The 16,030-nt window shown below is 31.1% G+C and overlaps 1 protein-coding gene across 6 annotated transcripts in view; it reads right to left on the bottom strand.

The window, feature by feature from the left end:
- Ankrd17 (ankyrin repeat domain 17) overlaps positions 1-16,030 on the bottom strand; it is a 149,463-nt gene that overhangs the window by 75,601 nt on the left and 57,832 nt on the right. For 5 of the 6 annotated variants that reach the window (XM_047565758.1, XM_047565759.1, XM_047565762.1 and 2 more), the window contains exon 2: positions 4,927-5,080. In XM_047565758.1, coding sequence (XP_047421714.1) covers positions 4,927-5,080 — 154 coding nt within the window. Of the gene's footprint in view, positions 1-4,926; positions 5,081-15,462; positions 15,482-16,030 lie in introns of those variants that run through there. The other variant, XM_047565761.1, reaches the window with a different exon arrangement.

The raw sequence follows: 16,030 nt of genomic DNA, 5'->3' as shown, positions 1-16,030 counted from the left end.
AGTAATATTTATTCAGTAGATCATCTTTATTACTTAAAAGAATACTATGGCACCACTAAGATCAAGGTCACAGATTTCCATGTGAGAGAATTAGTTTCAATTTTGCAGCCAACCTAGATTAACTGTATAACAAATAATTGTCAGTGATAGCAAAAGGAACTAGGCAAGATAAATATTGATCAAAATACTTCATAATAAATTCTAGAACTAAAACAGGAAGTAACTAAAGATATAGATGGTAACCTTTTGAATTAATAAGTAGTGATCAAAAACTAATTATACTAGTCTAGCTATTCTGCATTATAATGATCATTTGTCTCCAATTAATCAGCACCAGTCAAGAAAGATGATGATGACCACATTATTCTTTCCAACTTCTGAAATTTAAGCAAGTGAAGAGAACCACAAAACTTAAGAAAGAAGACACATTAAAATATCTGGATTTCTGATTTTAAGATAAGGAAGTAAATAACTGTTTTCCTCCTTAAAATAATTTTTAAAAGAGGACTAGAATGCAACAGAAACTCCATCTTTGATAAAACTAGGGAATATTTTTAAATCTAAAAAACATTTATGAAGACAAATTTGTAGATGTAACTGACTTAACAACAGAACAAGCAGAAACACACTATCAGAAAGAAACAGGCAATCACCCTAACAGGACTCAGGAGTTAGAAGTACCAGATAAAAGAGTAAGGCTTTGTTTGTAAAACAATAAAAGTAGTTTAAAAATTGTGATGAGTCAATGAACATAAATCTCCATCTCCAATCTGAACCAGAAAGGCCCCAGACTAGGAGGTACCAGGTATTGTGGAAAGGGTGATGAAGTACTAAATGGACAAGGAAGAATAACTGAACACCTACAAGATGAGCAGTGAAATTCTCAGTCCTCTTCTCTTCTCAGTACCCAGAATTCTGGCAGCCAGGTTTATTGTTCACAAACAAAAATTAACAGACATTTTCTTTGAGAAATTGAACAGACACAGAGAAAAGGTCTAAAGACACTGACATTTAAGGTGTTCCCAAATAATGAAAGGTCTCTGTCTAATCAGTGCTAGGAATTCTATAATGTTCTCAACATTACCAATTGCCTGGCACACATATCTTACACAATTCTTGGGACACTGAATTTGATACATGGTTAGATTATGTTATAGGGCACAGTTCAGCTGTAGATAGATAACCCTGGTAGGCCCAAACCAATCATGCAAGCTCATAAAAGGCAGAAAGATTTCTTTGGCTGGAAGTTAGAAATTTGGGGAATAAAAGAACTGTGTGAGCCACTCTGTGCCACTCTGTGCCACTCTTCACTTACAGATCTCTATCAAGGAGATCTTGATTTATCAAGAGATCAATGTGTATCAAGGAATGTGGGCATCCTTAAGAGAGGTAAGTAGAGTTCCAGCTGATAGACCATAAGAGGGGGATCTCAGTTCTAACTGGAAAGAAGTGAACTCTGCTACTAATAACAATGAAACAGGAAGTGAACTTTCTTTCAAAGCCAACATTTAAGAACTCAGCACAGGCAATTTTAGCCCAATGAGACCTTAAGCAAGAGAATCATAGCAGAAACTAAGAGATAATAAATGGATGCCATTTCACACAGCCTTGTTTTAAAATAAATTGTTATGCTACAACAGGAAACCAATACATGTTTTATAGAGAAGCATATGAATGGAGAAAACCATATTTGTAAATTTTCTAATTTATCTTTTTATGTCATTGCTGTTGACTACAAATAGAACACAGTGATCACCAGACATCTGAGGAAAATACTAAGCATGAAAAACAACCAAAGTATTCCAAACAAGATCAAAATTTTAAAAGGACATAAATTCTAAAGCTTTGAAGAATAATAGGGAAAACTGGTACAGATTGGAAAAAATTATAAAAGTGCTATCAAACTTTTCAAAAAGCAACACCAGAAAGTAGAAGACAATGGTGTAGTAGCTTCTAAAAGTCTGAAGAAAAATTATTTTTAAACTGGAATTCTGTACATAATCAGACTATTAAGTACAAGAATAGTAAGAAAGACATTTTCAGACAGGTCTCAACAATTTTTACCTCCCATGCATCCTTTCTCAAATAAAGCATTAGATATTTAAACCTTATTTAATATCAATATCACGAAAAGAAAAACAACCAGATAGTATCTATGAGATACATAAGGAAATATACAGTACCATGAAAGACTATTCTTGACAAAAACAAAATAAACTGGAGTTAATCAAATATCTGGATCTAAATCCTGGTTTATGGAAAATTTAACTCATAGAGGAATAATGACAAAATCCACATAGTGGTCCAAATAACTGCTGCTTTAACAAGAGAAAAAAAGGAGAAGTATGATTAAATACACTTAGGAAAAATAATACTTTAAAATAGGATAACTTTATTTGGATCCTGATTCAAATAAATCAAATGTAAAAAGAAATGAAAATGGATAAACCTGAAACCACAATGCCCATATAGGAATAGCTACTGAAAATGGATGATGATACAGAGGGCTTATTTTGCTATTCTAAGCTTCTGTTTGAAAATTTTCATTACTAGGAAGGAAAAAAAGGAGGGAGACGAGAAGTGAAAGAAAGATAAATGAGGAAGAAAGGGGAAAAGGAGGTCAGCTTGATAGCTACTGTAAAGAAAAAAAAAAGAATACAAAAATAAGAACAGTGAAGCAACTATTAGCATCCTACAAAGAGGCACTCTTATCTCCAAAAGTCAGCTATCAATTGAAATCTACTTCCATCTTTGAACCTGGTTGTGCCTCTGGAGCCAACAGAAAACAAATATCCCTCTTCTATTAGTCTTTTAAGCATTTAAACTGCAATATATTCAACCTGAGTCATCTTTCTGTAGAAAAAATATTTTCAAATAATATATGACAAAACAAAATAAACTGTATTTATAAACATATTTATGAAATAAATTATTTCATAATTCTCACACTTCTATAGTATAATTCTCGTTTCCATAGCAATAGCAAATTTCTAGCAAAACCTAAATTATGTCTCTACTATTCTTTAAAAACAGTTTTCTACACTCAAAAACACCACCTTGCATTAATAATCCATTCTATGACTTAATCAAGAGTCATTCCAACATTTAGATGCTGTTATAAGATATGTACTGAAAGAATTACTGAACACTACTAATAAGTCAGTTTTATGCAATAATAATATAGCAGTTAACATGCATTCAATATACAATATATAATAGCAGTTAACATGCATTCAATATACAATATATAGAGTATCAGTTTTCAAGCCACAATGTTCACAGTATATTTATGCCTATTTTTAAAAACTTAATACAGGGTTTTTAAAAATGATTATAGAGATTCAGAGTTATTATCATCTTACATTTAGGACATTTTATATATATGGTACCAAATCTTTGATTATGTACATAATCTCTAATTAAAACATACTTATGGGGACACTACGATTCACTACAAAATTATGATGATTCACTGTGCAAGGTGACAAGAAACAGCCTATACCAATACCCAGGGTAAATTATATATAGTCACTTAAAATTATTTATGGTAGTTATGTTCTATGAAGTTGCTGCAAACTTGAATTAGTAAATACTGAACCACTGCTCCTACGACAAATATAGGATTAGGTGAATTCAAGTCTCTGGTTAGCATTTTCAGTAATACGTCACCTGTTCCATGTGTTTCTGTTTACATCTTATTTGACATGTACTGTTGAACATTGAACTCACAGTCAATAGCATAATAACTCATGCCTGAAACTTTACCTAACATACAGATTTTCTCCATAAGGCTTTCTCATATTAAGGTACACCTTTTCATACTAAGGAACACTAGATAGCACTTCAGAATTATGCTTGGGAATCATTTTATTTATTTACTTATTTAAAATACTTTTTAGTTCTCAATGAATCTTTTGTTTTATTTATTTATTTATATGTGGTGCTGAGGATTAAACCCAGGGCTTCACACATGCCAGGAAAGCACTCTACCTCTGAGCCACAACTCCAGCCCAGAAGTCATTTTAAAAGTTGAAATCACTAGTAACAAAAGAAAAAAGGCACAAAAATGTGCCAGATTCAATGGCGCACAACTTTAATTCTAGTGACTTGGAAGGCTGAAGCACAGGAATTGCAAATCTGAGGTCAGCCTGGGCAACCAAGCAACAACTGGATTCTGTCTCATAATAAAAAGATGATAAGGGCTAGGGGTATAGCTCATTGACTGGTAAAGCACCCTGAGGTTTAATCCCCAGTACTTAAAAATAAAGGGGTGGGGGACAAAAATGTAAAAAATATGGCACTAGACAGACTGCTAAAGAACACTTGTTTAGGGCTAGCTAGGGTTGTGGCTCAGTGGAAGAGCACTTGACTAGCATGTGAGGCACTGGGTTTGATCCTCAGCATCACATAAAAAATAAATAAAGGTATTGGGTTCATCTACGAACTTAAAAAAACAAAAAACAAAAAACACTTGCTTACAGTACAAGAGTACAAGAGTTAAAACAAGGCAGTAGAAAGCATCATCTTGCTTGACTTTAGCTGGGAACATGCAGGTATGGTGACTCAAAATTTTGCTGTTCTGTGCAACATAAGTCTGAATACTGATTTGGGGCTTATGAGTACATTTTGGCACGTAGGTACACAAATTCACAAATACGAATTCATGAATAAAGAAAATCAACTCAAAGTTCTTTTATTGTAAAATAACTACAGAATGTGCATTTCACTCAGGTAATGAAAATGAAAGTGTGTTTTAATACATGTTCCATGTAATTCTCTAGAAAGTAAATGACTAATCTTTATGAATAGTTATCATACTAAATACACAAAAATCACACATTTATTATAACAAGAGCTTTTATTAGATTTATGTGCAACTCTGGATAATAAAGTAGACTTTTTATTATGTAGAGTTTACAGACATACCTGCAGCTTCTAATAGTGCTTCCAGTCTAGCCTGTGTTTCTGGATCTACTGTCCTGAGGTCTGCACCATCAGCAGTACCTGACAAGAGCAACTTGGAAGCCGTTTCCAGCATTGGATTTTCCAAATCATCCTGATCCAAAATGAAAGACTCCACCTAGAAAACAAATACAAAAAAGAAAAAGAGAAAAAAACAGGAGGGGGGAATGAAAGGAAAAGAGTAAAGAGAAAAAAGGAAGAAGGGACAGAAAAATATGTTAACATAATTACCAATGATAAATATTATGAGAATTCTAAATAAATTCAAAAGGGTATCTAAGCCCCTTGCTTAACAAAAGAAACTCTATTTGTGTAAGAATTTATTATTCAAGAACATTCTAACTTTGTTTACTGAGATCATATGTATTCTTTTCAATTTTACTGTGGTTATGATATATATATGAGGTTATGAAGTTAGTTATTAGGCTATGAAACTTTGACTTGAAGAGAAGACATAAATCAGCAGTCCCTCCCTCCTTCAGACCTTAAATCAGTCTTTAAACACATTATTTTCAGGATGCTTTTATACATTTATGAACTACTATGCTCCAAGAACTTCATCTAAGGGTTATATTTACTAAATACTGATACCTGATATTAAAATTAAACTATAATATAAAAAATCATATTCATTAATATTACGATTAAATTCATCGGAAAAAAGTTTTTAAGTACTGGAAAGATATCAATCCCAGGCAAATACAAATTTTAAAATTCTTATATTTGTTTGGAATCTTTATCATTGGCAATAAATATTGTTACTTAAAGTGACAGGTTCACTTCAGTTTTAGAATGTCTGCCACACACCAAGTTTTAGTAATAGTTTGTCAGCTGCACTTTTCAGTACAGATGTTATATCATGAAAAAATATGGCTAATACACCTTATATTAAAAAAAAAAAAAGTTTTTCTTCCAAACACCTTATTTTTTAATGCAGCAGAAGTGCTTTATGTATACCTCCCATTTTGTCACACCCACTCATATTAAAAGGACATGCATTAAACACTGGAGGTTTTATAAAATTAATAACTTTTATTGCTTCATCAAGGACATTTTAAGGTGGAATTGGCTTTTAATTTTTCTTTAACTATAAGTGCATGGCAACAAAGAATAAAATGAAACTAGTACAGTTTGATGCCATGACCTTAAGAAATCAGAACATTTACTTACAAATATGTTTTTGTACCATTACTGCAATGTTAACGGTAAAAATGACAATAGCTTAGTTTTAGGATGAAGATAGTTTTGACCTCTTGAACACCCTGAAATGAACTCTGGGACCCTGAGAAGTCCACAGACAATATGTTGATAACCACTAACCTTAAAAAAAAAAAAATCAGATTCAATTAAAAGAAATTTAAAGATTTATAAACTCCTAAGACATGGAGGAAATTTTCATTCTGAAAAATCCCTATCATAGTGCTACTTACAAAGAGATATTAAAATATATTTCTTTCTGTTTACTCATATAAAGTTAATAATTATTATATTACTAAAATGACCCAAAGAAACTTACTTGATAAATCTAAGGTAATTCTAACACTATTAGTAACTAAAACATATACATGAAAACAATTAACAACCTAGACCACAATCATGCTCATGCCTAATATGCACAAGGTCATGAATAAGAAACACACCTTAAGGAAAAAATCTGTAACAATCATCAGAATTCTCAAATATTCCATCTTTAAATGAGGTGATAAATGGTCAGCTATCAAGTAACCTAATGTACTATAATTTTTAATAAACACATTTACTATTAAATGAGATTTCTAGTACTTGAAAAGCAAACAGACAGAATTGTCTGAAAATGGTCTAACTGTATGAAATTTTTCATAAAAATTTAAAGTACATTACCAATCACAAACCACTGTTAAGATGTTAAGGAGGTAAGAAAAATATAAGAACAATTCTTTAAATGTTCAGTCATTTTCAAATGCAGTAGGAAAGGTATGATAAAACAAAAATTACATAGGGTAACTAATTAAACTGTTATAGTCTGGGAAGATTAGAGACTAATGTGTTATACTTTGGGAATTAAACTGTGGGCATGGTTTAGTCACAGCAAGGTATGATTCAAAACTACACAGAGGTAAAAAGTGCCTTCCTATCTTGAAACATGGTCCAAAAGATGAGTCTTTCTAAAGAAAAAGCTACTTCCCAATGATATTTTATCTGTTAAAATATCCATAATCATTTTAATCCAATGAGAAGACAAAAGAAAGGAATCAGGCATAGTAAATTTAAATGACTATGAAATTCTACATAGAGAACTTTTGGATCTGGAATGGTCCCCAAAGGTTCAGGTGTGAAGGCTTGATCCCAATGCAGCAATTTTCAGAGGTGAGATTCCAGGGAAGAGATTGGATCAGGAGGACTCTCCTCATCAATGGATTGATCCATGGGTAGGTTCATAGCTGATGACATTATTAAGAGGTGGTGGAAACTGTAGGCCCTAGTTGGAGGAAGCTGGTCACTTGGGGATATGCCCTGAGGGTTATTTCTTGTCCCAGGGCCCCTTTCCCTCACTCATTCTTTTGCCCAGCTGCCATCAGGTATCAGCTTTGCTCAGTCATACCCTTCTGCTCACCAACAGCCCCAAAACAATGAAGCAGTCAATGATGGACTGAAACCTCTAAAATCCTAAGCCAAAATAAATCTTTCCTCCTCTTCCTTTTATATATATATATATATATATTTTATATATATATATATATATTTTTTTTTTTTTTTTTTAGTTGTAAGTGGACACAATACCTTTATTTTATTTTTATGTGGTGTTGAGAACTGAACCCGGGGCCTCACTCGTACTAGGTGAGCGCTCTACCACTTAGTCACGACCCCAGTCCCTCTTTTCTTTTCTTTTAAGTTGTTTTTCTCAGGTATTTTGTCACAGCAATGAAAAGTAGATTAACACATTCTATGAACAAAAGATACTGTTAAGTACTAGGTAACACAGAGATTTGTAAAAACCAACCCTACTATCTAGAAACTTATTTAATGGAAGTGTGTACAAATGAAAAAATAAACAAGGCAAAAAATAAAGAAAGAAAAAAAAGAGCCATACAAGTTCCGAGAGAAAGTCAAAGAGTACTTTAACATCAATTTCTGGTTTTCCAACTTAAGGGCAGCGGGGTGTAGCACACATAAGACTCCAGGTTTGATACCTGGTGTCATAAAATAATATCCAGTTCTCTTCATCTGGGGGAGATCTTATACTACATTATAGAATAAGTGAAAAAAGACTGACATACATGAAGGTACAATCTCATAAACACAAAAATAAGTAATCTGTGATTTAAATCTAAGTCAAATTATGAGCATACAGCTCTCTACTACATCCTCAGCTGAGGTAGTTCAGACTAAAAACGGAATGCTTTTTCCCACTGAAAACTCACTCATTTGTACTACATGATTCCTATAAAAAAATTTATTATGATTCACAACCAAGTTCTGGAAAATAAACATTAAAAATGGTCTGAATTAAGAAAGTCAAATAAATATTTTAAATACTTTCTTTTATTATATACAATTCTTGGGATTGAACCCAGGGCCTTTCACATATTAAGCAAGGGCTCTACTCTGAGCTACACCCTTATATTTTCTTTAAATGAAACATAGAAATAATTCTAATGAATCAAAATGCAGTCTGTAAAATTAAAAAAATAATAATAAATAAATAGAGAAGAAATAAAGAGCAAAGGAATGTCTTAAGTATTCCCTAAGGGTGGGAAAAAGGTATTAAGGTTATGAATACATAAAGCATGACAACTAAAGTTACAATTAAAGTATTTTGGATGCGTTGTTTTAACCAGTTGGATATTTTATGAAATGGTGCGTGCATCAAATTCATGTATGAAGAACCATCAAAATGCAAGAGCCAGAGGAAAGGAAGAAAACAAAAAACAAAGAAGGAGGACTGCAAGTTCAAGGCCAGACTGGCAACTGGGGAGACCCTGGTTCAAAAAAGGCTAGAGACTTATTACCTCAGTGGTAGAGTACTGGCCTAGTATGCACAAGGTCCTAGGTTGATCCCTAGTACCTCAAAAGATAAGATAAAACAAAGGGAAAGAAGAGGGGGTAGAGAAGACAATGCCAAGAGCCTTAGAAATCATAGGTTTGGTAAATATTTACCACAAAGGGGCTAGTTATCCAATGTTCATTATTCTTAACACCAGAAAAATCAATGATGGAATAATAAAGGGTTTTACTTTTATACTATTTTAGAAGAGTTTAAACTTTTCATTTAGGAAATCAGGCTGCTACCACCTGAATCTACTATTTAACTACTAAGAGTGGAAGAACCAAACATTACATGTCCCTGATTTATGCAACATTAAAAAAAAAAAAAAACCAGCACCTCCTATGAAGAATTCTTGCCCCTACAAATAAAAAATAATCTAGTAAAGCCTTCAGAAATAACTCCCTGTTTTCAAAAAAGAAAAAAAAAAGGGGGGGGCATTTGAGAACAAGATAAATCAGTTTTTCAAAATAGGTACCACTGATAGTTTGAGTCAGTTATTTGCTGGGGAGCTGTGCTCTTCACTTTATGATATTTAACAGCATCTGTGGTCCTTTCTCATTAGAGACCAGTAGCAACACTACCCCATCTTGTGACAATCAAAAATGTTTCCAATATTGCCAAATATCCCCTTGGAAGAGAAAAGAATCCCCACCCCATAAAACCCTGGAAGGAGCAAGGAGGTTGAGAATCACTGAGTTAATAAACAGAACACAGACAAATCTAAAAATGTGAAACATTTTATAGTATCACCAACCAGTTTCTTAAACAGAATGGAGCAAAAAAAAAAAAAAAAACAAAAAAAAAAAAACAAAAAAAAAAAACCCAAAAAAGAACTGTTCTAAATTAAAGAGAATTGAAAAATATAATCAGCAAAATATGGACATTTAAATTCTGATTCAAACAAGCCAACTATAAAAGATTGCATTTTTGAAATGACAGGAAATATACATAAGTACTAGCTATTAGTTACTATAAAGATATTACTGTAGTAATATAAAAAATGTAAAAATGTCCTTTATCTTTTAGACATGCATACTGCAGAATGTAAAAATAATGTTAGGGCTCTGTCATAAAATACTTAAGGAAAACAAAGCTGTCAGTAATACTGAACCTGAGAGATATGCATATATAGAAAGAGGCTTTTTTATGAGTCTCTATAGTTTTGTGCATGTTAAATCCTTTTGGTTTTGAAAGAGTAAAGGTGGTGTTTCATTGCAGAGGTCGATTTGTTTAAAGAAAAAACTGTTATTTACTAAAAATACTAAGCATTCTAAAGAAAAACTCTCCCCACCAAACCAAACTCCCCAAAGTAAACCTAACTTAATACTCAAAACACAAAGACACAGAAATTTGGAGATGCTGGACTATCTGAACAACTGTGAACATTAGCATTACATTTAAAACTAACTCCTCCTCAAAGCAGATACATTATCTGACATATTAGAAAAGAATAGTCCAAAGGATAAGGACACAATATATTTTGATTAACTGGACATCATACATACAAACTCTACTCGGCAAATATCTACCACCAATTACATATCATGGGTAAAACAGTACCTAGCCATTGTTGAAAAGAAATACAAAAATTGATTTTATTATTATCAATGCCTTCTACAAAAAGACAACACTAAGTGCAAACAACTACCAGACAAGTTTGAAAATAATGCTAAACAGATACTAATACAGTGTGCAGAGGAAGAAGAAAACAATTCTTACAGAGTGGTAAAAGGATGATGCTTAAGGAAGATGAGGACTTTAAATATCAGGGTAGGTTTAGCTTACAAACATTTAAGAAGTAAGGCAAACAATCAGTGTTTTAGGAAGATAATTAGAGACCACATGAATGGTGATTTTGTAGTTTTTTTTTTTGTTTTTTGTTTTTTTTTTGTAGTGCAGGGGATTGAACTCAAGACCTTGTGCATGCAAGGCAAGCACTCTATGAAAGGTGATTCTGAATAACTGTGATATCAAAGACAAAGAAACCAATTAGGAACTTACTGCAATACATCAAATATAAGATTAATGATATGACAATAAGGAAAAAAGCTTCTAAGGATAAACAAACATATTTCTATCCTGTATATTTGTCACTGAATTTCAAGACTGTAATCTGAATTTTAAACTGATAATGTATCTTCCAAGAAATGTAATCTAAATCTTCATTATATTGCAAAAGTTTTTTAGAACAATAAATAATTCCAAACTTACTCCAGGAAAGGAAAGTATTTTCATTCCAAAGTTCACCACACTTAAAGTTTTTAAATATCTTAATAAATCCAGTCAATGCAGAAAAATCGCTCTAAAAGAATATTTATGATAAAGTATTTGTATTTTTTTCCCTGAATTTTCTTTTACTAAATGTCAGTACTTGATTTTTTTATGATCAATTTGGTCATTTCAATGACATAAATAGGTGTACAGATATATATCCATAATACCATTTTACCTACCAAAAAAAAAAAAAAACTTCCTTAAAACAACTTGAAACTGACATGAACTGAATTACCTAAGATGTCGCTTACTCAGTGATATTAAAATCACAGGCTAAGTGAACGTAATGCTAAATACATTTTACAAAACTTGATATCATTTATTATCATGAACATATATTTTACATGTAAAAAGATACTGCTGAGGATAAAAAGATACTAAAAAGCTGGATATAAAAAAATATTAAAGTTAAAAAATGAACTTTAATCTATGATAATTTTATGACAATAATTGAATACATTCACTTTTGTGTGTGTGGTGCTTGTGAGTAAGCCACACTTGCATATACTCATAGGCAAGTACTATATCAAGGAATGAAAATGCCAACTCCCTGAAGAAATTCTTAATAGTTTACTTTATGTCTCTAAAGTCCAGAAAAAAGATTATTTACTTTTCCAAGTTTTTTTTTAATTTGTTCTAATTCATTATATGTGACAGTAGAATGCACCTTGTTCTTTGAATTCAGATAAACACAGATAAATACAGATAACACACAGATCAGTGCTGGGATGGAATTATATATAAAATAAAAATAGTGTGATTTATAGACTCGTCATTCATTTATTCTGCACATGATCCCAAATCCTAATAAAAATTCTTCTGGTCTGTGTTTTTTATAGTCTTAAATAAGAGTTAAACTTCTAGAAAATACTATACTTGTTCATAAACACTACACTGTTCCAAAATTAACATAACTGGAATAGAAATTTTTTACTCAGCAAAGTCACTGAGAACTAATCTATGTATAACATTAAGATTAAAAAGATGAAATAAAATAGTCTTCTTGTAAAAAGAATGTCAATGAATACTATAATGATATTTTGAGCTTAAAAGTAAAGTGAACCTGATTAAACATAATTCAGCTTTCAAAAGTATATTTATAAGCATGTACTATGATCTAGAAATGTGCTAAGAATCAGTGATACAATTAACATAATCTTATTTGACACAAAATGAGTTCCATTTTATGCTTCCAAGTGCTTATCTACCTAGCACTGAGTATGTAATTATCAATAGAATCCAATGTAAAATTTATTATTATAAATTTTATAAAGTAGGCAAATTACAAATGTTTAAAGTAAGACAAAACCCATGAATTCTCAAATCTAGTTTAAAAGTAGATTTTACTGTAGAAGAATTAGAGAGTATTTCAAAAATTCAAAATTCGAAAATTCAAAAACTTCTACCAAACTCTTCATCAATAGTAAGGTTCAGTAGTGAGATAAAATTTAGTTCAAATTTACTGTTTCTGGTATAATCATGTTTCATCAATTATCAGAAAACAGTTCCTGAATTTAATGATTCCTATGAGATGGCTTTAAAACTCATATAGACACACATACTATGAAATCAACAGGCACAAACCGGCTGAAATTCTAAAGCTATAAAATCTAAGATTTTGGAGTGATGGAAGGGGAGGCTGTTAAGATAATTAAAAATCAGATTCATATCAGATTTCCCAGTCTAAGAATGGGACACCTTTGGAATCATAAAACTAAGCATTTAGAAAAGAAACCAGTAAAATACAACATATCTTCAACATCTCAGGTTAATTATTAACAAATAATTCCTTAAAGCTAGAAAAATGGAAGTACATTAGGACATAAATATATTAGTAAGGTTATTTTTATAAATATAAAAGTCATAACTGAAATGAAATATGACAAAACCTATGTTCCAGAGGAAGAGAGGAATTAGTTTCAAATGCTAGTTAGCTTAATTCAATATCTACCACAGGAATAAGACACAATTCCCAAATGGGGAAGAAGAAAGAAAACTCAATAGATTTAACTAAAGACAAGAAAGGGAGGGGGGAATCAAAGCAATAAGAAAATATAATATTTTCTCTATAACCTTCAAAGTTGAGAAAAGACCCAAACCAGAAGACCAAGTTAATATATAATTAAATGAGAAAATTGTGCTGTTTAAAAAAATAAAAAGGACACACAGATTAGGTTTAAAAGAAAAAAATAAGAAGAAAAAAACTCAACCACATTCTACTATGAGAGATTGATTTTCAATCATTATGGTTGAAAATAGAGGAATAAAAACCAATTTCAGTCAAGGGTGACATTATTAGTATCAGCTGAAAAAGAATTCAAGACAAAAAGCATTAAATAATAAAAGGAATATTTTATACTGATAACAGTTAAAACACAGCAAGAGTATGTAAAAGCCAACGTCTATGCACTAAACAATATAATGAAGTAAAAATACTAGAAATCTAAGCAATAGAAAATCCACATAACTTAGAAACTTTGCATATACCTATGTTAGAAAAGGAGGAGGCAAGCATATGATGTAAGAATATAGAGGATGAAGAAAAAGAATTACCTATATTTCTGGAAAAAAGAACTTTGTGAACAGAGTATACAGTCCTTAAAAATCAAACAAACAAAAACCTTATCAACTTTATGCAAAAAGGAAAGTCTCAATTGTTTTCAAAGGAATTTACACAAGGTGATGTTCTTGTTACGTAAAGCCAAAAGAGACAAAAAAATTTACAAATATAAGGATGTCATGCTATTTGAAAATTTAAAAAGGAAATACAAAAAGTCTAGTAACTCTCAGAAATCAAAAGAAATAAAAATTAAGATTATTTCCTATAGAATTTGACATATCTGTCTTTGCAGAAAAATTTAGAGCTATACATGTATTCACTGGAACCAAAGAAGAATTAAAATAAATAACTAAAAACAAAACAAAAAACCTAAATAAAATATACTTATTAGCAAATTAAATGCACAAGTTATATAACTACTACAAGAAAGAAAAAGGATAAAAGAAAATACAAAGAAGCAGAATTAATTATGAAGAAAGAAAAAGTAATTTCCCCTTGCTTAGGTTTTCCCAACAGTTTTATTCTTCGGGTCTTAGTTTCTATTTTGCCTTCTCAAATGATATCATCAAAGGAGGCTCTCCCCTCACTTTTTTTTACCATACTACCCATTCTCTTAATGTCCTCCTTAATACTATCATAGCCTGAAATTACCTTGTTATTGGGTACGTCTTTATCTATCTCTATTCACATAAAAAAAGAGAACCCTTTCAGGCCTCTCTGAATAACTAACTGCACTATTGCTTATATGTGGCACAGTTGTGGGCACATTACAATATCTTAATAAATCTTCATTGAATATTTATTTAAATTAAAATATATTATGACCAGCATTAGTAAATGTAAATATATTAGTGTACCACATTAAGATATTATAAGATAATATCTTAATAATATTAAGATATTAAAAAAACACAGATCATCTCAACAAAAGTATATTATTATTAAATATAACAGCCATTACCATAAAAATACTTGTTAACCTAAGAGGGAAACTTATTTTTGGTATTCTACCAAAAGTATAAAGCACGTATACACACACACATATGTGCACATATAAGCAAAGAAATACATACACAAATACATGTGTATATGTGCACACTACATATACATATCCACAAACATACACACATATACATAACTTCTAAAGTTTTAAAGTTTAAAAATTAATAATATTAACTTAAGTCAGGAACAAGATGATCAAATCAGAAATAGTAGTGAACAGATCAAAGCAGAAATAGTAGTGAACAGTTTTTCTAAAAAAACCTAACCAATGCAATAAGACCAGAACAAAACAAAAAACCGTAGAAGTACCAATACTGAACAAGAAAATAACGAAGTACCATCATTTTCAGCAAAAGTAATCAATCATCCTTCTAAAAACGTCAAAATAATCAACTGAAACTAAAGTTGTAAGATCAACATAAAAGGACGTCTTATGCATACCCGCAATAAAACCCATTAGAAAATATAAAATAGAAAAGATGTAATTCACAATAACAACAAAAACTAAAAATAACAACAACAAAAAGAAAACCAGAATGTACCTAACAAGTAAAGCGTTAAGACCTACATGAAAAAAAAAACTATAAAACTTTACTAAAGGACATAAAAGAACACCTGAAGAAATGGAGAGGCATACCATGTTCCTGGATGGGAAGACTCAATAAAGATGTCAATTCTCCCCAAATAAATCTGTAAATTCAATGCACTTCTAATCAAAATCCCAAAGGGATTTTTAATGGAACTTGACATGTTGACTCTAAAGTTCATCTGGAAGAGAAAATACACAAAATTGCCAACATTTTTTTTGAAAAAGACAAGGGGGAGGGGATGCCCTACCAGATGTCAAATATAAAATGATAATAATCAAAATCAAGTACTGAATCCAGAACACATATATTTGGAACATTTAAAATGTGAAAAAGGTGGTATTTAAAAACAGTGGGGAAAAAAGATATATCACTCACTGAATTATTTTGGGAGAATAGCTATGAAGCTGGAAAAATAATTAAGACTTCCACCACAGAGTATTAAAAGAAAATACAGATCAATTAAAATCTACATGAAACATAAATAAAACTAGAAGAAAAATGTAAGAAATTAAACTGATACAAAAGAAAAGAAGGCTTTTCTAGAAAAGACACAAAGCCTAGAACCTCAGGAAAAAAACAATTGACAGTGTAAAAATGAAAATCCAAAGATGTCAT

This window comes from Sciurus carolinensis, chromosome 10 (assembly GCF_902686445.1).
Source record: "Sciurus carolinensis chromosome 10, mSciCar1.2, whole genome shotgun sequence".
In the NCBI taxonomy this organism is placed as follows: Eukaryota; Metazoa; Chordata; class Mammalia; order Rodentia; family Sciuridae; genus Sciurus; species Sciurus carolinensis.
This window is presented reverse-complemented; position numbering and strand designations above follow the sequence as displayed.